At 60.6% G+C, this 23,083-nt stretch overlaps 1 protein-coding gene across 2 annotated transcripts; it reads left to right on the top strand.

The window, feature by feature from the left end:
• The first annotated feature begins 1,539 nt into the window (after nucleotides 1–1,539).
• JUP (junction plakoglobin) lies at nucleotides 1,540–21,917 on the top strand. 2 transcript variants are annotated; one of them, XM_058041507.1, is made up of 15 exons: nucleotides 1,540–1,596; nucleotides 10,851–11,083; nucleotides 12,038–12,291; nucleotides 13,462–13,700; nucleotides 14,806–15,007; nucleotides 15,389–15,533; nucleotides 15,859–15,962; nucleotides 16,845–17,183; nucleotides 17,785–17,940; nucleotides 18,235–18,354; nucleotides 18,485–18,635; nucleotides 18,716–18,837; nucleotides 19,689–19,728; nucleotides 20,741–20,908; nucleotides 21,076–21,917. In XM_058041507.1, the coding sequence occupies exons 2-14, from the start codon at nucleotides 10,858–10,860 to the stop codon at nucleotides 20,884–20,886; spliced, it is 2,244 nt and encodes a 747-aa protein (XP_057897490.1). In that variant the 5' UTR covers nucleotides 1,540–1,596; nucleotides 10,851–10,857; the 3' UTR covers nucleotides 20,887–20,908; nucleotides 21,076–21,917. The 2 variants fall into 2 exon arrangements, with proteins under 2 accessions (XP_057897490.1, XP_057897491.1); XM_058041508.1 differs by lacking the exon at nucleotides 1,540–1,596 and adding an exon at nucleotides 2,816–2,885.
• The last annotated feature ends 1,166 nt before the right edge of the window (nucleotides 21,918–23,083 follow it).

Below are 23,083 nucleotides of genomic sequence, written 5' to 3'. Positions count from 1 at the left end.
TCCCCCATGGCCACCGTCCTGTCCCCCATGGTCACTGTCCTGTCCCCCATGGCCACCGTCCTGTCCCCCATGGCCACCATCGTGTCCTGCATGGTCACCGTCCTGTCCTGCATGGTCATCATCCTGTCCCCCATGGCCACCGTCCTGTCCCCCATTGTCACCATCGTGTCCTGCATGGTCACCGTCCTGTCCCCCATTGTCACCGTCCTGTCCCTCATGGTCACCGTCCTGTCCCCCATGGCCACCATCCTGTCCCTCATGGCCACCGTCCTGTCCCCCATGGTCACTGTCCTGTCCCTCATGGCCACCGTCCTGTCCCCCTTGGTCACCGTCCTTTCCCCCATTGTCACCGTCCTGTCCCCCATTGTCACCGTCCTGTCCCCCATGGCCACCGTCCTGTCCCCCATGGCCACTGTCCTGTCCCCCATGGTCACTGTCCTGTCCCTCATGGCCACCGTCCTGTCCCTCATGGTCACTGTCCTGTCCCCCATGGTCACTGTCCTGTCCCCCATGGCCACTGTCCTGTCCCCAGGACACAGAGTGGAGCTGCAGGGCAGTGCCAGGGGTGCAGAGACGGGATGCACAGTGACTGTTGGGGACATGGAGGTGGCATGCAGGGCATGCAGGGCATGCAGGGGATGCAGGGGCACGGCTGCAGGAAGCTGGGTCACACCGTGGCGCTTCCCTGGCACCCTCGACCTTGACCAAGAGGGGAGCACGAATGAGATTTCTGGCTGACGCCTGAGCTGTGCCGTGCCGTGCCGTGCCATGTGCCCATTTCCTCTCTCCCGCTCAGCGCACAGCCATGAATTCCCTTTCCCTTGCAGGGGCGGTGGAAGCGCTGTCTCTCACCTCCCTTCGGAGCTGAGAATCGAATCCCTGCCTGGCAGCGCTCGCTGCCAGACGCACCAGGGAACCGCGCAGGCAGCGGGGGGTGCAGGATGCTCCCTCCTCATCCTCACCGGGGCACAATCCTCCTGCTCCCCACACCTGGGGGGTCCTGAGGTGGGCTGAGACGTATCCAGTGGATGACTCCGGCACTGGGTGACGGCGGCTTCGCCCGGGACGCGGCGGCAGCACCCGGCCGGACCGGTCCGGCGGGGACGGGGCTGACGCAGCGCCAGCAGCGCCAGCAGCCCCGAGCCCTTCCCGAGCGCCGCTTCCCGCCGCCCCCGCGCTCCTGCCTCGGGGGGTCCCCGTTCGGCCCGGGGGTCCCCGCTCGGCCCCGGGGGTCCCCCCGAGCCCCCGGCCCTGCCTATGGGCGGGTCCGGCCCCACCTGGCCGCGCCCACTGACGTCACCCAGGTGGTCCCCTCGTGGTCGCGCCCTCGCTCTGCCGCCGCCGCGCCCCGCCCACCCCGCCCCGCTGTCCAATCACCTGCGGGCAGGGGGCGGGGCGGCCGCGCCCCCGCCAATGGGGAGCGGATAAACACGTCCGGCGGGGGCGGGGCCTGGCGGGGCCAGGAGTTGATGGGCGTGGGGAGCAGCCAATAGCGAACGGGCGGCGTGAGGGCGTGGCCTGTGGTGGGCGGGGCGGGGCGCGGGGCGCTGCTCGCCTTTTGTTCGGGCAGGAGCGGGCGGGCGGCGGAGAGCGACGGTGAGCGGGGCTGGGACACCGGGGACGGGCCGGGAGGGACGGTGAGCGGGGCCGGGGCACCGGGAACGGGCCGGGAGGGACGGTGAGCGGGGCCGGGGCACCGGGAACGGGTGGCGGCAGTGAACGGGACTGGCGCTACGGGCACGGGGAGCGACGGTGAGCGGGGCGGGGCACCGGGAGCGGCGGTGAGTGGAGCCAGTCAGCGAGCATCGGGCATGGGGGACCGGCGGTGAGCGGCAGTAGGCCGGCGGAACCGGGCAGGGATCGCTCCGGTGAGCGGGGAGGCTCCGGAGGACCGGGCTGGCGGGGAGGGGTCCGGTGAGCGGAGTTGGGGCGGCCGGGCCGGGCCGGGCCGGGGCCGGGGCTGTCGCTGTCGGTTGTTCCGGCGCTGGGGAGCGGCCGCGCTCGGGGCGGGGAGGGCCGGGGTGGTGGCCGGGCCGGGCAGTACCGGCAGCACCGGCAGTCCCGGCTCGGCCGTGGGGCAGCGCTCCCCGTGTGCTGCCCGGGAGCTCGGCCGGTGCTGCGCGGCACCGGCTGGGCGGGTCCCCACGGGCAGCCGGGCTGTCCCGGCCCTTTCCCGGTGCCGAGTGGCGGCTCCGGGAGTGCGAGGCGCTGACTCTGTCCCGGCCCCGCCCGCAGCCGCCGCTGGGCGGGCGAGGCCCTGGCACGGCGCTCGCCCGGTGCTGTTGGGGCTCTTACGCAAACCGGGGCTGCTCCGTGCCACAGCCACACCTGGGGACACCGCGTGCTGCTCTTGAGGCCCCCTCGGATCGCCTCGACATCGCCATCCCTACCCGTGGCACCGGGGATATCCTTGGCTTGCCCACCTGGCGTGTGAGGTCGGGGGGCTGAGAGGGTCTGGGGGGGTCCTGGCATCACCCCACAGCCCCCCCGAGGGTGAGGGGTGCTGGGCACGGTGAGCACGGAGGGTCCCAGCTGAGCCCCCCGGACAGCGGCCATCCGCACCGGGAAACGGCGGGGGGAGCGAAACTTGGCTGTTTGTCTGATGTTTGGAGAGGAGAGAGCGCTCTAATTGCGTTAGCTGAGTGATTAGCTTAATTAATCAGGTTTACAGCGCAGATGAAAGGATAATGCTGAAATGTTGCTGGGAGTTGCCCGGAGAAGGCAAACGTGGGCTGTCATACGAGCAGCGTGTGCTGGGAGAGGAGCGGACGGGACAGGGTGACCTGCGCCACCATCGTGCCTGCCCGGCTGTGGGACCATCAGCTGCACCCTCTCCGGCCAGCCTGGGAGTCCCTGCACCCCCGAGACGCTGTTGGGGTGCCGGGGTGAGTCCCATGCCTGGTTTCATGTTCCCTTCTCAGCTTCCCCATACCAGAAGGGAGGTGGCGGCTGGGGACACAGCCCCCCCAGTGGCTTCACCTCCTGCTCCAGCCCACGTCGTGCTGCTTCTGGCGCCGGTGCCAGCCCCGGGCAGGGCACAGCTCCGGTGTCCGTCTGCCATCGGCCGGGGGGAGCCGGGGGCGCGGCGTGGCCCCGCCAGCTGCCGCGGGGATGGGGATGGGGATGGAGCCGTGCCGGGGGCGTTTGCTCCGGGCTGGCAGGTGCAGTGTCCGCGGGGGCTGCTCCGGGCTCCGCGCTCGGAGTGTCCGGTCCAGCCGGAAACAGGGAGGAGAAAATTATAGGGGTCCATCTCTGTGTCCTTGTCGCTGTCGGAGCTGGCTGGGAAGGGTGCAGGGCACCCACTGGAACTGCGTTTGCACATCCGAAGCCTGTTATCGCTCATTGTTTTGGAGGGTTTCCATGAAGTGTCACGAAAAAGCCATTTTTACTGCTAATTTGGCTTAAACAAGTGGCCATGGGGACGGGGCCGCGCAGAGCTCCTGGCAGCGGCGGCTCGGGGTTGTTCTCCCTCCTTGCCCTGTGCAGGAGCAGGGACAGACGCGGCTCCCCAGGGCTCGGGGCGCTGGGGAAAGGTGGGGCGGCCGTGCGGGGCCCTCTCTCAGACAATGGCGTTCCAGTCTATTGTCTGGCCGATGTGCCGTGTCCTTGCCGGCTCCAGGAAGCGCGTTCATCCCCGGGAGGGGCTGTGGGGACGAGCCGGGCTGCAGGGAGGGGTCTCCTGGCGCTGGGTGTGCGAGTAGTTTGTGCTCCGTGCCTGGGCTAGCGCGGCTGCATCGTGGCCGGGCTGCAAGGCAGGGGCATTGAGGGATGTCCCCTCCGGTCCTGGTGCCGCATTTCAGTGTTTCAGCGCTGCCCTAATCCTATTAACTCCCCCCTTTGTTTCCCCCACCTGAAAGCCTCGCTCAGCCCAGCCGGGCGGGCACTGCGGTGCAGCTGCACGGCTCCTGCAGCCCAGCCCGTTCCTGGGGAGGACGGCGGCTTCCCTTCGAGACTGTGCTTTGGTGTGGGAGCGCTTGATGGGGTTTTGGCTTTTTATCACACTTCCAGATCTCCGGGATTTCAGGCGGCGCTTTTGCCGGGCGCGCTGCCGCTCGCAGATGGCAGAGCTGCCCTTGGCCCCGCTCCGCAGGCTGGGGGAGCGAGCAGAGCCTCTCTCTGCGCAGAGAACTCGCAGAACTTTAATTGCAGCATCCCCAACGACGCTTGTGCCGGTTTGGAAGGTTTAAATTAGACGGGCTTGTAATTAACAGAAGTTAAAAAGAAATGTCGTGTCTGTTACAGCAGTAGGAGCCTAACTCGGGGTTCAGGTGGTGCTTCCCCACCTGGGCAGGGTGTGTGGGCACCCAGAGCTGGGGGTGGGTGTCAGTCTCAGCCCCGTGGGGTGTCTCAGGTGGGTCTGTGAGAATGGACACGGCTGGGGATGGCAGCTCGGGAGGACACCAGGGCAGCATCCGTGCCTTGAATCGCATTCTCTGCTCTGGCAGGGTTGATTTTACCCCTCTTTGCTCATGGACAGACCTGACAAAGATGTGGACAAGGGCGTGGGAAGGTGCAGGTACTCCCTCCCTAAAAAAGCTTAAAACTTGACCTCAGCCCCGTGTCTGCGCTTAAACAGGGCTGGCTTTGCAGCCACACCCGCTTTGTCCATGGCTGCGCGGGCTGCGCAGGGGGGAGATGAAGATGTTTCTATTTAAGCAGAGGTTTGAAATACCCTTCTAAATCCGCCATCCCCGATGGGTTGTGCGGCGGCTGCCGGCGGGCCTGGAGGCATCCTGGCACGCCTTGGGCTCGGGAATTGCTTTGGGAACGGGGCCGGAGCCTCGAGCCGCGGCTGCCGGGGCTTGTCGGGCAGCCCGCGACATCTGCGCCGCCTGTTCCCAGCCCTCCTCGGGCCTCCTTCCCAGACCCGGAGCTCCTGCAGGGGTGGAGACGGAATGCTCGGTGTTTTCCCGATATCCCACGCCTGGCTGAGCTGACCTGGCAGGGGTGACGGTGGCAGTGCCCTCTGGGCGCTGCCCTGCTGTTGAGGCACAGACCCCGTGGGGTGGGTGCATGGGGGGGTCCTGTGTGGCTTTTTGGGGTGGGGGGCTGGATGGAAAGCGTTCCTGTGTGTGTGGGGAGAGACCTTTGGCAGCTGGCAGAGCTGCTGTAATCGCGGTGACGCGGGGGCAGAGCCCTGGTGACAAATCATTAACTTGCTCCGACAGGCCGGCTGCTGACGGCTGTGGGTGATAATTTCTTGTGAAGCGTCTGAACTTTGCAGCTGTAATGCAACTGGATGGAGAAATTAAGCCGGGGCTCAGCACCTCTGTGCCCCTCCTCGCTGCCCCAGCTCCTCTGGCAGGGCTGGGTGGCAATCCCAGTGTGCTGGGCACCGTGGCTGGAGCTGGGAACAGCCAGCAAGGTCCAGAGCCTGCAGTTAGACTGTTCTTATTGTTCTTTGTGCTCATTGAAACAAAATAATGGTTTTTGGGTTTTTTTATATCCAGATGGAGTGATTGTGATTAATCTCACCATGCCAGTTCTCCATTTCATGGACAAGTGGCAAATTCCCATCTTTCCCAGACATGATTCTAATGAGATCAGCAGAGTGTGAGGAGAGGAGCCCATGTGGGTCCTCCTGATCCTGCAGGTGGAGGTGTCTGTGCCAACAGCCAGTGATGTGGGGAGGGGGATGCGCTGCCAGAGACCCCACAGTGGGTCTTGGGCAGGTGGGTGTCCCTGGGAAAGCCATCCCTGGGCTGAGGGTCCTGCTGTGGGCCCTGCCCTGCACAGGAGCCGGGGGTGGGTGTCATGCTCAGCACCGTGCGTGCGCACACAGCGGGAGAGCACTTGATGGATAACACTGTGTTGGTTTGTGATGTGAAGTGCCAAAACATCACAGCCTGGGCCTGGCATGTGCTGGAGCTGTCAGGAGCTGTTAATTCAGGTGCAGGCGAGGCGTTTCGGGGACACGGTCTGGGTTGATGGTGAGCATCAGCTGAGCGCTGCAGGTCGTGGCACAGTTGTCACCTTCTGGGGCTGCTCTGCTGCCAGAGCCTGGCCTGGTGCTCAGGGGGATGCAGCACCCCCAGCAAGAGGAGCTGGAGCTTTGCATGAGGCATTCAGCAGCTCAAGTATAACAAAATCACAGTAGCTGAAATATAGAAAAGGTTTGGAGGCTGGATCTGAAGCTCCTGCACCCTGCTGCCTTTCCTGAGTGCCCAGGAGCCATTCTGGACCAGGGCACATCCACACACAAAGGCCATGGGCTCCTTTGTGTGCAAGGCCAGGCCAGTGGTTTTGCCTGCTCTAACGAGAGGCTGATCCCCCGCCGCTGTCTCCTCCTCATTAAACTTCAAGCTGCTCTCGTTCCCCTTTGAATTCTTCCACTCATCTTCCCTGTGAAGCCCCATTGAAAGGGCTCCCGGTGCTGGGATCTGACTCCAACGCTTCCCATTGATGCTGCTGAGGTCTTGACAAGCTCCTTTCTCTGCCTGCTCCCGCTGTGTGTTCCTGAGGATCCTCTTCAAAACCACTGAAGCTTTTGTGCTGTGTCTGCAGGGCCTTCGTTAGCGGCTGCCTCAGCTTCCCCAGCCCTTGGTGTCACTTGAGAGCACCTTGGGGCAGGGGCAGGGTGCTGGGGGACTTCAAGGTGCCCTCTCACAGGGCTCTGGTGCCCTTGTCTGTGGGGAGACCTTGTGCTCTGGCTGCCCAGGGCTGTCTGAGCTGCTAATCCCTGGCTGCTCCAGGAAAGGGGGGGACCGGAGATGGCTTCTGTGTAGTGTAAGTGCTTCTAAAATAGAGTCTTTTCTTGTGCTGCATTTATTGAATTGCCTTAACTGCCTCTTCCCTTTCCCTTATAAGCCTTGGCCACTCTAATTGCAGTGAGCTCAGCCAAGCTCAGCCCCTCACATGCTGGGGCTGCATGAGGGGCTCCCCCCAGCACTGTGGGGCTCTGTGGAGCACCCACACTGCTCCATGCTGGGCTGAGGGCAGGCTGGACCTGCCTGTGATGAGCTCAGGCTGCCCCTCACACCCCCTGACCCTGAGACCCAGCGCTTGTGGGGGCTTGTGAGGGTGCCCTGTGCCCCACGCCTGCTCCCCTTGGGGTGACCCCACACTGGGGATCACAGCTGCTCACCCCAGGGGCTGCTGCTCCCCGAGAAGCCCCCGAGCAGAGGATATTCCTGCATAAAGCAGCACTCGCTGCTCTCCTGATGCTGTTCTGGGCAGCTCAGCCCTGTGTGCCGGCTGTGCCCTGCCTGCTGGGGCTGAGGGCTTCACAGCAGCTGGTGAGAAGGGCTACTCAGGCCTGGGGCTGCATGTTTGCCAGAGACTTCCTCTGCAGACGGTGTCCCGGGGGGGCTGTGCTGCGTGGACCACGATCAAATGGCTCTGGGGGCGGATGAGCTGCTGGCCGGTGCCCGACAGCCTGCGGGAGCTTCCTCTGCCTTCCTGGCTCAGGGAAGGGGTGGGAGAGGGATTAACCTCTTCCTGGCAGTGCCCTACTGGAGTGCCTGAAGGCCCTGCCTGTCCTGCATCCCATGGCTGAAACCCCTCGGGTGTCTTGGCTGCTTTCCTGTTGTGGTGCAGGAGCAGGATAGAGGTTCTCCCCCAACCTGCTGGCCCCTCTGAACAGTCCCCCACAGCTGCCTCACTGCCTCCTGGGGGATTTCTCACTGTTTGAGGAACAAACCCTGTTTCCCTGGGGTCTAGGTTTGTGTGGAGTGGGGCTCAGGTGAGGCCTGGTGGGTTCGTTCTGCCCTCACTGTTCTCCCCTTCCCACTCCACCAGCTCGGTGGGGCAGGCATGGCTGGGCTCAGCAGCAATCATCCTGCCCACAGGCCTGATGTGGGAAGGCTGGAGCCCACCCAGACATGCCCCTTGCTCGTGGCTGACCCTTCAGTGTGGGTATTGTCACATGTGCCCCAAATAACACCCTGCCTCTCCCTCCTGCACACGGGTCCTTCCCTGCTGCAGCACTTCCCTAGAAACACTGCTGGGAATGGCTCCTGAGCCCAGGGGTAACCAGCTCTCCTGATCCTGCTGAGGAGAGAGGACACCTGAGGACAGAGCCAGGCTGTGGAGGATGAGGGAGAAGCTTGTGTCAGTGTCTGCCCCTCACGGAGTGATGAGCAGGGCACGCTTGACACAGGGCTCAGAAAATGTCACTGCTCACAGCAGGAGTGTCTGGCATTTGCTCCACTGGCCCTGTCACCTCGGGTGCTGCTGGCTTCGCTGTTCCCTGTGGCCATGAGCAAATGCTGTTGGGGGGATGCTCAGGGGAAGCACAGGTGCCCGTGTCTCTTCTGTGGGGCTCCTGGTCCTGCTCTCCTGCTTGGAGCTCGTCTGGGGCAGCTCGTGTCAGAGCTGGAGGAGCCGTGCTGGCTTTTGATGTCCCTGGGTGCTGTGGTGCAGACAGAAGGGGTGGCTCATGCATAATGCAGGGCTCTGTACGGTGTCTGAGCCCAGCTCCTGGAGGTTTGGAAAATTAAGTGCCTGTCTGATGCCTCTAAATTGTGGCGTGGATGTCACTGTTCAGCAGTGGTGCAGCAGCATCAGCCCCTGCCAGATCTGCCAGCTGCTGCCCGGGGTCCCTGCCCTGGCTGTGTGGTGTGTGCTGCCCTCAGCTCTGCTCTCCCCCTGCCCACCTTGTCCAGGGCAGCTTTCCAGTGCTGGCCTGGGCTGTTGTGGCCTTGCAGTGCAGGTGGCATGGTGCCAGCTCAGCCAGCCCCACGGCGCTGTGCCCTGCCAGTGTCACAGAGCCCTCTCCTGCCTCCCACCTCCACACTTCATAAAACACGGCTATTGCTTCTCTTGGGTTTCCCAACACTATTTAGAGGCTGCCACCGTGCCAGGGTGACCCAGCTGGAGGACCCGCCCTCCCAAATACCAACGCAGGTGTGCGGCACTCCCAGCTCCGCCCCGGGGCTCCCACGGCCCATCCCTGCTGCCACGCGGGGTGGGGAGCGGCTCTGCCTCTCCTCTGGCCCCTGGCACCGTGTGTCACACACGGTCCTGCCCCACTGCTCGGATCCACCGCCCTCCATTAGCGGCTCCTCCGTTTCCTGACCGCCGTGCATGATGCTCAGCCCATTAGAGCCGCTCTCAGTCTGCCGGTGCTGCTTGACAGCTCAAAAAATATCGGATTGGCAGGAGGTGCGCCCTGCCGCGGCTCCGGGCAGGCGGTGGGGCCGGGGTTGGGCGTTGCGGGATGCTCCTACCAGGGGGGACACGCGTGGGGGGCGTATTTCCCATCTGAAGGATGAGAGATTGGGATTGCTCCCTGTGCAGAGAGGGCTCGGGATTGCTCCCTGTGCAGAGAGGGCTCGGGGTTCCCATCTGTGCAAAGGGTTTGGGGTTCCTCCCTGTGCAGAGGGTTTGGGGTTCCTGCCTGTGCAGAGAGGGCTCGGGATTGCTCCCTGTGCAGAGAGATTGGGATTTCTCCCTGTGCAGAGGGTTTGGGATTCCTCCCTGTGCAGAGAGATTGGGATTTCTCCCTGCGCAGAGGGTTTGGGATTCCTCCCTGTGCAGAGTGATTGGGGTTCCTCCCTGTGCAGAGGGCTCGGGGTTCCTCCCTGTGCAGAGGGTGTGGGATTCCTCCCCTGTGCAGAGAGATTGGGATTTCTCCCTATGCAGAGGGTTTGGGGTTCCTCCCTGTGCAGAGGGTTTGGGATTGCTCCCTGCGCAGAGGGTTTGGGGTTCCTCCCTTGCAGCTCCTTGGGAACAGCCGGCAGCGCCGGACGAGCCGCGCCAAGCCCGAGCGCGCCGTGCCCCGCCGAGCCGCGTCCTCGGCCACCACCCGACGCCCTGACTCAGCCTGGGGCCTGGCGGGGGGCTCAGCTCCGTGTTCTCGCTCCCCCAGGAGGGTTTTGGGCCCGGGGTGCCGCCCCAGCCCGGCCGGTCCCTGCGGGTCCCGCGCGGTGCTGGCGGCTGGAGCGGGGCCAGGGATGCGCGGCCGCCCCGGCGCAGGAACCGGGGCCGGTGCAGGTGGTAATTAGGGTGTTTGCGATGGGTGCTGCTGCTGCTGCTGCTGCTCCCTTATCGCCTCTGAAACTCTGACTCATTCCTCTCCTGCGCGGCCGGGAAGGGATAGGAATGCTGGGTGATGGGTCAGCGGAGGGCTGGGCGGGTGCTGCCTCCATCCCTCCTTCCCTGCCTGCCTCCATCCCTGCTGGTCGTGCTGGAGGCCTGGATGCAGGGCTGGTGACTCACAGCCCTGAGTGAGCTCAGGCGTTAATCCCTGAGCCATCCTCCCTCCTCCTGTATCTCCAAATTAAAGACAAGGAAATCCCAGCCCTGCTCCCAGCAACCTTGGCTGGTTTGTCCTGAGTGTTGGGATGTGCCGGGCTGCCCTGTCCTGGCACTGAGTGGGGAGTGCCGAGCCCCAGACCACGCCGTGGGCGCCTGTGGGAAAGCTGAGCCAGTGGCTTTGCCTGCTTATTTTTAGGTGCTTTAGGAGTGTCCCAGGAAGCTTCTAAAAAAGTTCATTTTATGCTTGGAACTCCAGCCATATGGAGCTTGGAGCTCCTGGCATGCCCCCCATCTCTGAGCAGGTTGTGTCTCTGGAAAGGGTCTTAAAAAAGCTCATGGGACCCTGGAGCTTGTGGTGTGTCTGTGCTGGGCAGAGCCTGCCCACACCTTGGCCGTGGCAGTGGTGAGACACAGCTCGGTGAGACGCGGCCGCCGTTCATGTCTGAACACGAGCAGCAAAGTGCTGAGCTTTGGGTTCGTCATCGCGGTGCCGCCTTTCATCTCCAGTGGGGGAGGAGGGCAGATAGGGATCGGCTCCATCTGCGCAGGGCCGGCTGCTGCGCGGGGCCTGCCGTGCCATTCGGGGCCAGGACAGGGGCAGCAGGGTCCTGAGGCTGCCTGGAGGTGTAACATCTGCCCTGCCCACCCCGCAGAGCAGCCATGGAGGTGATGAACATGATGGAGCAGCCCATCAAGGTGACGGAGTGGCAGCAGACCTACACCTACGACTCCGGGATCCACTCCGGCGTCAACACGCAGGTGCCCTCGGTCAGCAGCAAGTGCCTGGGGGACGATGACGAGGTGTATGGGAAGCAGTACACCATCAAGAAGACAACCACCACCAGTTACTGCCAGGGAGGGAGCCAGAGCCAGAGCCAAGCGCAAGGTAAGGGGCTGTGAGGCCCGGCACATCCGCGGGCTCAGCTGCTCAGCTCCTGCCTTCCTCTTCCTCCCCCGCAGCCGTGCTGCTTCCGGGTACTCCTCCATGCTGGCTTCCACACCCTGGGAGTTGTTGCTGCCTAAAATATGCTTCCTCCTGTCCTCCTCCCCAGCGCCGAGAGGCTGTGGCGCGGGGGCGGCGCGCGGTCAGCCCGCGCTGGAGCTGAACCGAGCTGTGCGCACATCCGAGCGCGCCAGCGGGTTGGCTCGGGATGGGAACAGCTGATCCCATCCCACGGAGCTGCCACCTGCTCCACTGCCTGTCTGCCTGCTGGGAAACCTGTCCCCGTGTGGCTGCCAGAGCTGCCAGTCTGTGCCATAACACTGTGGGCACTGCCACGGCTTCTCCTGCTGAGGCGAGGACGATGTGGAGCCGCAGCCTGGGGTGAAGGAGATGCTCCCCCCAGCTTTATCCCCTCAAAGGGGCTGGTTTGCTCTGCTTGCCTCTGCAGTTCCCTGTCAGCAGTAGGTTTATTGACAGTTCCCATGGGGATCAGAACTCCCCGTGGGACCCTGTGCAGTCCTTGTGGTGCAGAGGTGGTGACCATGGGTGGCTACCACAGTATCACAGCTCAGCATCCTCGATGGGCAAGGCCTCAGTGTTGTCCTTTTTTCCAGTGCCAGCTAGTCCCAAGTTGCAAATATCCTTAATTTTTTTTAATTAATAGGCCTTGTGTGACAACTGCCCCATCACGCTGCCTAATTGAGCGTTGTCTTATCTCTGTGCTGCCGGATCTGTTTACGCTTTGAAGCTCCAGCTCTGCGCAGAGCGCGCGGGCACTGCTGACGTGGCCGGTGTCTCTGCGCTAAGCTCTTGCTCATCTCGTTGGGTTTGGGGAGCAGGGCTGGGAGTGCTCCTTGGAGAGAGCCTCATGCTGCCTCCCTGTCCCCCCTCGTGCAGCGGACATGGAGGCCCAGCTGGCCATGACCCGTGCCCAGCGTGTGCGGGCTGCCATGTACCCCGAGACGGTGGAGGACCGCTCGCTCCTCATCACCACCCAGCTGGAGGGGCAGCAGACCAACGTGCAGCGCCTGGCTGAGCCCTCCCAGATGCTGAAGTCTGCCATCGTGCACCTTATCAACTACCAGGATGATGCTGAGCTGGCCACACGTGCCATCCCTGAGCTCACCAAGCTGCTCAACGATGAGGACCCGGTAAGGAGCTCTGTTTGCTGTGTTTGTCTCTGCAGCTGATGTGTGGTGGAGTTTGCAGAGGTCCCAGGATGAGGGAAGGGATGAGAATCTTGACTCCATGTTTCAGAAGGCTGATTTATTATTTTATGTATATATTACATTAAAAGAAAATTATATATTAAAGCTATACTAAAGAATAGAAGAAAGGATTTCATCAGAAGGCTAGCAAGGAAAATGATGGAATGATGATAAAATCTTGTGACTGCTCACAGCCTTGACACAGGTGGCTGTCATTGGTCATCAAGTAAGAACAATTTCACATGCTGGGTAAACAGTTTTCCAAATCACGTTCCAAAGCAGCAAAACATGGAGAAGCTGAAGCTTCTCAGCTTCTCAGGAGAAAAGGATTTTTCATAAAATATATCTGTGACACTGGGCTCCTGTCCCTGTGGGGCTCTGTGGCCATGTCTGTCTCCTTCTTACTCGCCAAACTCCTGCTTGCCTCTGCCCTGCACCAGGACTGAGCCCACCCTGCCCAGCCACGTCACCTCACACCCTGTCCTTGCTATGGGACCTCTTCCCACACCTCTCCTATTGGAATATTACCAATATAGCCAGATGGATGTGCCTGAGCTTGTCTGGCCCTTGCTGCTTGACCAAAAGGCGGCAACTGTGGTGATCTCACCTCAGAGACACCTTTGGCTGGCTGCATGCTGCAGCTGGGTGCTTGGAGACAAGTGATTTGGATAATTGTTTATCCAGACATGCAGGAGCTCAGGTTTACCTTGGTGGAGAAGCTTTAAGGCGATGGTGAAGGAAAGGAGTCGGTTCTGATGGAGGGTTTGGATCCAGAGCTTTATTCTGGCCCACAGGCCTCTAAATCCAGCAACAGCTCCAGCAGAACTCCCTGAGCTCATGGTTGCTGCTCCTTTTAACCCCGGGGAGAGGGGCAGGAAAGGAGTAGAAAGCCAACAACTAGGTACAAGGGACAAAGGACACCTGGATGGCCCAATGCCCCCCCAGGGGTAGAGGGCATCTTTTGAATCACTTGATGCTCTTCTGGCATGCCAGGATTGACAGACAGTGCTGGGAGGGGAAGGAGAGGTGACTGACGCACCTGGGGAAGGAATCTTCAGGTAGAAACCCGGGCTCTCTGAGGCAAACCACGACCCCTCAACGCTCTCCCTGCAGGTGGTTGTCAGCAAGGCAGCCATGATCGTGAACCAGCTGTCCAAGAAGGAGGCGTCGCGCCGCGCGCTGATGCAGTCGCCGCAGATCGTGGCGGCCGTGGTGCGCACCATGCAGAGCACCAGCGACCTGGACACCGCCCGCTGCACCACCAGCATCCTGCACAACCTCTCCCACCACCGCGAGGGCCTGCTCTCCATCTTCAAGTCGGGCGGCATCCCAGCCCTCGTCAGGATGCTGAGGTACACGGGGGTGTAGAGCCTTTTGCTGGGTTTGGGGTGTCCTGGATAGCTCAGTCCTGTTTGGGACAGGCTGCCCGAGCTCCCAAGCAGTTCTCAGCTGCAGGCAACCTTGGCAAGCTTGAGTGAGATCAGCTCTTGAGTGATTGTCAGCTCATTGTGATTTCAGCCCTTCAGCTTGCTAGGTGCCTAGGCAGGCAGGGAGAGAGGAGAAGGCTGTATGGGGTTCCACAGTGATGTCTTTATTAATTCTTCTGTGGAGGTTCCCAGTGACAGCCCTTCAACCAGAACCAGGCTAAAACAGCTCTTTATATATATATATATATATATATATACATATACATATATATACATATATATGGGATGGGATATATATATACATATATATATATATACATATATATGGGATGGGATATATATATACATATACACATATACATATATATATATACATATATATATACATATATATACACACATATATATATACACACATATATATACATATATATACATATATATACATATATACACATATATATATACATATATATATATATACATATATATATATATATGTATATATTAATATATATGGGGTACAGGGGGATCAGAAATTGTCCAATGGTAAGGGTTAAGGGAAAGTGACCTCCTATAGGGTTACAGAGAGGTAAACATGGGCTCCAAAAGGCAGAAGAAGGGCTTCTAGCCCATTCACCATGACTTGGCATCTCCTATCTTAGGTTTCTGCACACCTGTGCCTGCTGCAGTGGTGGGGATGCCAGGGGGATGGCAGAGCCTGGCAGCCCCTCCTGGGATGGGGGCAGAGGAAGGGAGGGCTCATGCTGCCCTCAACGTGGGTCCTCCTGCTCACCAAAGCAATGGGAGAGTGTGAAAACCCCTGGGGTTTGTGTATGGAACCTGCATGGGGGCAGGAGGAGGAGCAGCTACCTCACCCACGCTGGCCACAGAGATGGGGCTCAGGCTCTGAGGTGTCCATTCCCTGGGGTGCTGCTGGGTGCTGGGCTCGGGGCAGCCCTGGGGGCTCTGCTGCAGCCTGCTGTGAGTGTGGTGTAGCCCTGATGTGGAGTGTGCTGCCCTCCCACAGCTCACCCGTGGAGTCTGTCCTGTTCTACGCCATCACCACCCTGCACAACCTGCTGCTGTACCAGGAGGGGGCCAAGATGGCCGTGCGCTTGGCCGACGGGCTGCAGAAGATGGTGCCCCTGCTGAACAAGAACAACCCCAAGTTCCTGGCCATCACCACTGACTGCCTCCAGCTCCTGGCCTATGGGAACCAGGAGAGCAAGGTGGGCTGGGGGTCCCAGAGGTGTGGGGAAGGCAGGAAGGGGGTGGTTGCCCAACTTTGCGCCTCAAGGATGTGCAGGAGGCAGTGGTGGAGACCCCACCATCCGTGTATCCCTGGTGATGTGACCAGAGCGTTCCTGCATGCCAAGGGGCTGGAGCTCCTGCCTGGTTTGTGTCCTGGCATGAGCTGGGGAATCTGGAAAGGGGGTCCCACACCCCAACCCTCCATTCTTGATGTCCATGCCTGGAAATGTTCAGGATCAGGTTGGGCAGGGCTTGGAGCCGCCTCATCCAGTGGAATGTCCTGCTGCCTGTGGTGGAGGGTGGAACTGGAACTTTAAGGTGCCTTCCAGTCCAACCCATTGTGGGATTGTGCCTTGCAGCTGATTATTCTGGCCAACGGGGGACCCCAGGCCCTGGTGCAGATCATGCGCAGCTACAACTACGAGAAGCTGCTCTGGACCACGAGCCGCGTGCTCAAGGTGCTGTCCGTGTGTCCCAGCAACAAACCTGCCATCGTTGAGGCTGGTAAGAGAGGCTGGGGCACAGCCACAGGGGGAGGTGAATGGTTGTGGCAGGGTGATGTGGATGGGGACGTGTCCTCCTGCATGGCTGTGGGATGGGCAGGGGTCTGCTCAGCCTGTGCTGGCCCGGATTCCTGCTCTGAAGGCTGCTTAGGCATGTTCCTGTGTGGGCAGGATCCATCCTGGCTGTCCATGAGCTCTTCACACACCACATTTGGCCTCTGCTGAGCTGCTCTGTGTGCAGGAGCATCAGCCCAGCCCACCCAGCCCTGCTGCTGCTCCTGCTGGGATGGCCAGGGCTGCTCACAGGACTGTCCCCTTCCCTGCAGGTGGCATGCAGGCCCTGGGCAAGCACCTGACCAGCTCCAGCCCCAGGCTGGTCCAGAACTGCCTGTGGACCCTGCGGAACCTTTCTGACGTGGCAACCAAGCAGGTGAGGCTGCAGGACCCCTGGCTGTGCTTTGGTGCCACAGTTTGGAGCCGTGTCCCTGCCAGGTGCTGGGTGGCTGGTGCCAGGCTGAGTCCAAAGCCTTGTGTTCCTTGTTCCATGTGCCTGGCAGGGTGAGGGGATGCCCTGCTGTGCCCGAGCTTGCCCTGCATCCCAGTGCTGCTCGTGCCAGCTGGCTGCCAGCACTCCTGCGTGTCCCCAGCGCCGGGCCAAGGCCACCACGGTCACTCAGCTGTGCCACCAGAGTTTGCTTTGGCTCGGGAGCCCCATCAGCCTGTCCTGGGCTGGCTGCCTGCCCAGCTCCTCGGGGAGCTGCTGGCAGAGCTGCTGCCAAGGCTGTTGTGCCACAGTGTGTGCAGAGGTGACCCCAGCCCTGCTCTGGGTCTGCTCTCCCAGCCCTTTGCTGCCTCCTGATGAGTTTTCCCATCTGCTGGAGCTGCTCCATGTGGATTAGCTCTGATGCAGCCTGGAAACTATTTTGGCTGTCATGGAACCATCCCTGGCTCTGATGACTGAAGGGTTGGAGGAGGATGTGGTCATGGCTCTTTAACTCTTTCCTGACCTGCTGCTGGCTGCTGGCCAGGGCTGGGGTCACTCCATCACCGTGTGGGGAGTGCTGGCAGGGGCATTAAAAGTGTGATCCCAGCAGGAGACATTAAACTCTGAGTGAAACTGCACATGTTAGAGTGGGGCTCACCATGAAGGAGCAGCTCCATCTGTGGGGGATTGAAAAGGAGCCATGGGGGGATGGAAAAGGAGCTGTGTGGGAGTCAGGAGCACTGTGCCCCCCATCACTGCCTGCTGTGGGGCTGGAAGTGGGTCTGGCTGTGTGTGTGCTGCTCTCACCTCCCATCCCCACCCCTGCAGGAGGGCCTGGACGGCGTCCTCAAGATCCTGGTGAACCAGCTGAGCTCTGATGATGTGAACGTGCTGACCTGTGCCACCGGCACCCTCTCCAACCTGACCTGCAACAACAGCAAGAACAAGACCCTGGTGACGCAGTCCAACGGGGTGGAGGCCCTGATCCACACCATCCTGAGGGCAGGTGACAAGGAGGACATCACCGAGCCAGCTGTGTGTGCCCTGAGGCACCTCACCAGCCGGCACCCCGAGGCTGAGATGGCCCAGAACTCCGTGCGCCTCAACTACGGCATCCCCGCCATCGTCAAGCTCCTCAACCAGCCCAACCAGTGGCCACTGGTAAAGGTGAGGGGCCAGAGGGGTGTTGTGGGCAGGAGGAGGCCCATGAATGGGCTGGAGAGGGCTCCTGGCTGCTGTTCTGTGGTGGGATGGGATGGGGATGGGATGGGATGGATGAGATGGGATGGATGGGGATGGGATGGATGGGATGGGGATGGGATGGATGGGATGGGATGGGATGGGATGGGATGGGATGGGATGGGATGGGATGGGATGGGATGGGATGGGATGGGATGGGATGGGATGGGATGGGATGGGATGGGATGGGATGGGATGGGATGGGATGGGATGCATGGGATGCTGAGGGGGGCAGCAGCTGGTGCTGTGCACAGAGTGATGGTGGCTGCTGCTGCCACAGCCCTGCTCCTGGTGGGTCATGTCCCAATGGAGGAAGTGGCTCGTGCCTGCTGCTCATTGGAATTGGAGCTCAGCTTGGGGAGAGGGAGGATCCAGGGCAGGGAGAGGCTGAGTCAGCTGCACCACAGAGGGGATGGGGTGGGAAACATGGGGAGGGTGCAGCCAATGTGTCTCTGGGGGAACACAGACTGTTCTGATGCACAGTTGAGACAAATGGCTCCTTCCTCCTCCTCCTCCTCCTCTCCCCCAGGCTACCATAGGCCTGATCCGCAACCTGGCCCTGTGTCCGGCCAACCACGCCCCGCTGCAGGAGGCTGCTGTCATCCCCCGCCTGGTCCAGCTGCTGGTCAAAGCTCACCAGGACGCCCAGAGACACGCAGCTGCTGGCACACAACAGCCCTACACAGTGAGCACCCACCCCTGTGCCCCCAGCACAGCCTGGCACCCCAAAATCCAGCCCTTCTCTGACTTACAGGAGATTTTTCAAATGCACAGAAGGTGTTTAGATGCTGTCGCTAGCCTGCAGCACTGAACATATCTCCTCCTGCAGTCCAAGACTGAAAACTAATTCACAAATCAAACGGGATGAATCTGTTTAAAATATTTTGTCACCTTAAAAACCTGGGCGTGCCCTGTGCCCATACTTCAGGTGGCTGTGCCCCCTGTGTGAGGCTCTGTCTGAACTCTTGTTCCCTGGCAGGATGGAGTGAAGATGGAAGAGATTGTGGAGGGTTGCACGGGGGCACTGCACATCCTGGCCCGGGACCCCATGAACCGCATGGAGATCTTCCGCCTCAACACCATCCCTCTCTTCGTGCAGGTCAGGGACACAGGGCCGCCTCCTGCCCGGCCTGCACGGGGAGCTGCATCCTGGCCATGCATCAGGACATGCCCAGAGCACAGGGGCTCCTGGCAGGCTGCTTCACACAGCTGCTGGTCTCTCCTGACAGCTCCTGTACTCGCCGGTGGAGAACATCCAGCGCGTGGCGGCCGGCGTGCTCTGCGAGCTGGCCCAGGACAAGGAGGCAGCAGATGCCATCGATGCCGAGGGCGCCTCAGCTCCCCTGATGGAGCTGCTGCACTCCAGGAATGAGGGCACAGGTGAGTGCTGCCGTGCTGGGGGCTCTCCTGGTGCTGGTGCTGCGTGGCAGCAGGAGCTGAGGCTCTGGCTGTCCCCGCAGCCACCTACGCGGCCGCTGTGCTGTTCCGCATCTCGGAGGACAAGAACCCTGACTACAGGAAACGCGTCTCCGTGGAGCTCACCAACTCCCTCTTCAAGCATGACCCCGCTGCCTGGGAAGCGGTGAGCATCCCAGCCAGACCTGGGTTTCCCTGGGGATGGCCGCTGAGCATCCCAGCCAGACCTGGGTTTTTGGGTTTCCCTGGGGATGCCCCCTGAGAATCCCAGCCAGACCTGGATTTCCCTGGGGGTGCCCCCTGAGCATCCCAGCCAGACCTGGGTTTCCCTGGAGGTGCCCCCTGAGCATCCCAGCCAGACCTGGGGATGCCCGCTGAGCATCTCAGCCAGACCTGGATTTCCATGGGGATGCCCCCTGAGCATCCCAGCCCCAGACCTGGATTTCCCTGGGGATGGCCCCTTAACATCCCAGCCAGATCTGGATTTCCCTGGGGATGCCCCCTGAGCATCCCAGCCAGACCTGGATTTCCCTGGGGATGCCCCCTGAGCATCCCAACCAGACCTGGGTTTCCCTTGGAATGCCCCTTGAGCATCCCAGCCAGACCTGGGTTTCTGGGTTTCCCTGGGGGTGCCCCCTGAGCATCCCAGCCAGACCTGGGTTTCCCTGGGGATGCCCCCTGAGCATCCCAGCCAGACCTGGGTTTCCCTGGGGATTCCTCCTGAGCATCCCAGCCCCAGACCTGGGTTTCCCTGGGGATGCCCCCTGAGCATCCCAGCCAGACCTGGGTTTCCCTGGGGATGCCCCCTGAGCATCCCAGCCAGACCTGGATTTCCCTGGGGATGCCCCGTGCTGCTTCCAAAAGCTGTTGGCAGCACCTCCAGCCTGGAGCTCAGCCAGGAGGGGCTGTCAGACAGTGGGAGGTGGGAGGCAGAGGGGCTGTGGCCTCAGCTCCTGGCTCATGGTCCCTGAGCATCATGAGCATCAATCCCTTCAGTTTTGCCATCTTCTTCCCCAGGCTCAGAGCATGATCCCCATCAACGAGCCCTACTCAGATGGTGAGTATGTTGCCCAATTGATAGATGACACAAAACTCAGATAAGTTTTGTGGGTGCTTTATTAAGGGCCCGGGGAACTGGGGGACTCACGTCCCAAAGTCCAAGCCCCCAAATTCACGTATGGGTGCTTCCCTCTTATACATGCGATTCACAACAAAGTCTCCAAGAAACATTTCCCCGTTCCCCTTGCCTGGTCACAGACCCCTTGTGATACATTCCTTGGTTCACAAACAAGATCATTAATCCTCTGCTTATCTTATTCTAAGAGCATTGTATGCTGCCTCCAGACAGGTTAGCATTCTTACTTTCCTGCACTAGTTTAATTATTTATTAAATCCCTAAGACTACCTGCTAGGTTACACACACAAAACTCAACACACACTTTCAACGGCTACAAAACTACTTTTTAACAAACCAGTTCACACACAACTCACTATAATTAAATATTTTGCTAAATTTCATTTCTTTTCCAACAAGTATGGCACCAGCCCTCCTTGCAGGGTCCCCGTGGGCTGGGTTCTGGGGAGCAGCTGCCTCGTGTCACTAAGCCAGGCTGGTTTTACAACCTTTCTCAGGTGGCTGTCAGTCAAGTGCCAGCCCAGTCTGCTGGGGATTGAGTGGGATGCTCAGCTTAGAAAGTTTGTGCTTTCTAACTTCCCCACGATTTGTTCTGCGTGTTAGTGTTCTTGGAGAGGAAATCTGACGTGGAAAAACCCTTTGCTTCCTGCAAATCCCAACTGAATGAGGCCAATCCAGTTTGCTGAAAGCAAAGGGTCCGTGTCCCAGGACCTTTGGGGTGTCTGAGGTTTAATTCTTTCTTATCTGAGAGCTGACTTTGTGTCCCTGTCCTGCCAATCCCCACAGAGGGAACACACACAGCTCGCGCCCTTGGGCTCGGGGATGGTGGGACACTTTTACAGCACCACGTGTCACATGCTGCCCTGGATGGGGAGGACAAGGAGGTGGCCGAGATCCTGATGGGAGCTGAGGCTGCCACACTCTTTCCCTGCAGAGCTGGACCCTGGTTACCGCCCCATGTACTCGGGTGACATCCCCCTGGACCCCATGGACATGCACATGGACATGGACGGGGACTACCCCATGGATGCCTACAGCGACGGCGTCCGAGCGCCCTTCGCTGACCACATGCTCGCCTAACCCGCCCACAGCCCCACACCAGGTACCTGCCAGCACCCCTGGCACCTGTGGCAGGGCTGCCTGCTGGCACCTGCCACCCTGGTGCCACCACGGCGTCCCTGGCGCTGTCAATGTCCCCATAACCTGTGAGCCCAGGGTGTCCTCCCAAATCCCCCCTGGGTGGGTGACAGGAGCTCTCTGCCCCTGCAGGTGTTCTCTCCATGCAGAAGAGGGTGGCCCCAGAGCTGAGCATTCGCGAGGAGGACTTGGGAGACAGAAGTGCCTGAGAAGACAAAACTTTTCCATTCCCACGAGAGGTTTTAGTTTTCGATTTGTTTTCTTCGCTGTGGGTCTGTGGAGAAGGTCCTTCCTCCTGGGACTGCTTCGAGCACCTACTGCCACATCCAGCATCCAAGATACTGTTTCTGAAGCTTTAAAACACAAACCTTGCACCGTTAGTGATCTTTCATTGGCAAAATAGTCTTTTCTATGAATATATATTTCTTTTTTATTTTTAATATGGTGCCAACGGCTTTTGCCGTCTTTAAGTTTGTGCTTTCTAACCTCCCCACGATTTGTTCTGCGTGTTAGTGTTCTAGGAGAGGAATCTGACATGGAAAACCCCTTTGCTTCCTGCAAATCCCAACTGAATGAGGCCAATCCAGTTTGCTGAAAGCAAAGGGTCCGTGTCCCAGGACCTTTGGGGTGTCTGAGGTTTAATTCTTTCCCATCTGGGAGCTGACTTTGTGTCCCTGTCCTGCCAGTCCCCATAGAGGAGTGACTCCAGCATTAGGAACTGTGTCCTTGTACTGATCTTTGTTGCACATTTTAACCCCTTTCCCTTCTCTTTGGTGAGTGGTGTGTTTCCGTCCCCTCCTCCCTTATCTAACGCATTTTTTAAAAGAGGCTTTAGATCTGATGGTGGTTTAACACTCCAGCTGGAAAGGGATGGACAGCTACTGGAGTGTGGGTCAGGAATGGAAGATTTTATTATTTCTGTAAGTTGTTTTTGTATAGACCAAAGCAAAGAATAAAATAACCCCTGCAGCCCCGTGCTGCCCTGAGCCTGTTCTTCTGTCGGCTGGGGACGGTCCCTTGGGGCAAACCAGGGCAAAGCACAGCTCTCACCCTCTGGTGAGCCCCTCCACGGGCCAGAGTGATCCTGGGGAGCTCATTCCCATGCTTGGCACCTGCTTTGCCTGGATGTGGGCCCAGGCTGCCACAGAGCACGGCAGGACAGCGAGGTTCATGTGCTGTGCTCAGGACAGGAGCAAGCGGGGACAAAGCAGCAGGAGCTGGGCTGGGAAGTGGGGCTGGGGGGGACATCCTGCCTGCCTGAGCTCGGTGCTGTGGCCACAGCCAACCCCAGTGCTCAGGGAAATGGAGCTGCTTCCTGCCACAGCCCGTGCCAGGACCTGCAGCGAGCAAAACAACAGCTGCTTTCCGGGCAGAACCCAGTGCACTTCCCGAGGGCCGTGGGGCTGGGGTGCCTCATGGGATGGGGGCCAGACAGCCCCTGGGCTGCTGCAGCTGCTGCACGATCTGTGACAGGCCTTGGCTCCAGCGCTGTGTGCCTGGGATGGGGGTTTGGCTGTGCTGAGCCTGGACCCCAGCTCGTGGAGCCCTGCTGCGTTCACAGGGATGTTCGTGCTGTCACAGCTGCCTGTCCCCAAAGTGCCAGCGGGTCTGGAGATGCCCCAAAGAGCTGCCCTAGGAGGGGCCGGGTCCTGCAGCCCTCCTGGAGCCGTGGGCAGGGATGCACATGCTGAGATCCCCGGTTCCCTCGGGCGGAGCTGCCAGCGGCACGTGCGGGATTTTGGGGGGGAAAATGGAGCTAGGGGACACCTGGACCAGAGCAACCAGAGCTGCTTGCGGGGTCCTCAGGGAGGGATGGACTGCGGGTCCCGGCATCCCCGGCCGGGAGCGATGTCCATGGGAGCGATGTCCGTGGTTCCCATGGCTCCGCAGCCAGGAGCAGCGCCCAGCGTGTGTGCGGATCGCCCTCCTCGCAATCCCTGCACCCAAACCCGGCATTCCCGCACTCCCGGGCTCCCGCGGTGTCCCACTCCACGCCCGCTGTCACCGGCTGCGCTGTGCCTCCCGTTCTCACGGTGTCCCGCGTTCCCCAGGCTGGGCACCCCAAATCCCCGGGCTGTGCCCAGCCGGTCCCCTCCGCTCCCCGGAGAATCTGAGGGCGGCAGCCGCAGCCCCAGGAGAA

The sequence above is a fragment of the Melospiza georgiana genome, chromosome 28, assembly GCF_028018845.1.
Source record: "Melospiza georgiana isolate bMelGeo1 chromosome 28, bMelGeo1.pri, whole genome shotgun sequence".
Lineage (NCBI taxonomy): Eukaryota > Metazoa > Chordata > Aves > Passeriformes > Passerellidae > Melospiza > Melospiza georgiana.
This window is presented reverse-complemented; position numbering and strand designations above follow the sequence as displayed.

Coding starts and splice junctions, on each gene's coding strand:
- JUP (XM_058041507.1), top strand. CDS start 10,858: ATGGAGGTGATGAACATGATGGAGCAGCCCATCAAGGTGACGGAGTGG. Junction 17,184..17,784: donor ACCAGTGGCCACTGGTAAAG/GTGAGGGGCCAG, acceptor CCTCTCCCCCAG/GCTACCATAGGCCTGATCCG. Junction 19,729..20,740: donor CAACGAGCCCTACTCAGATG/GTGAGTATGTTG, acceptor CTTTCCCTGCAG/AGCTGGACCCTGGTTACCGC.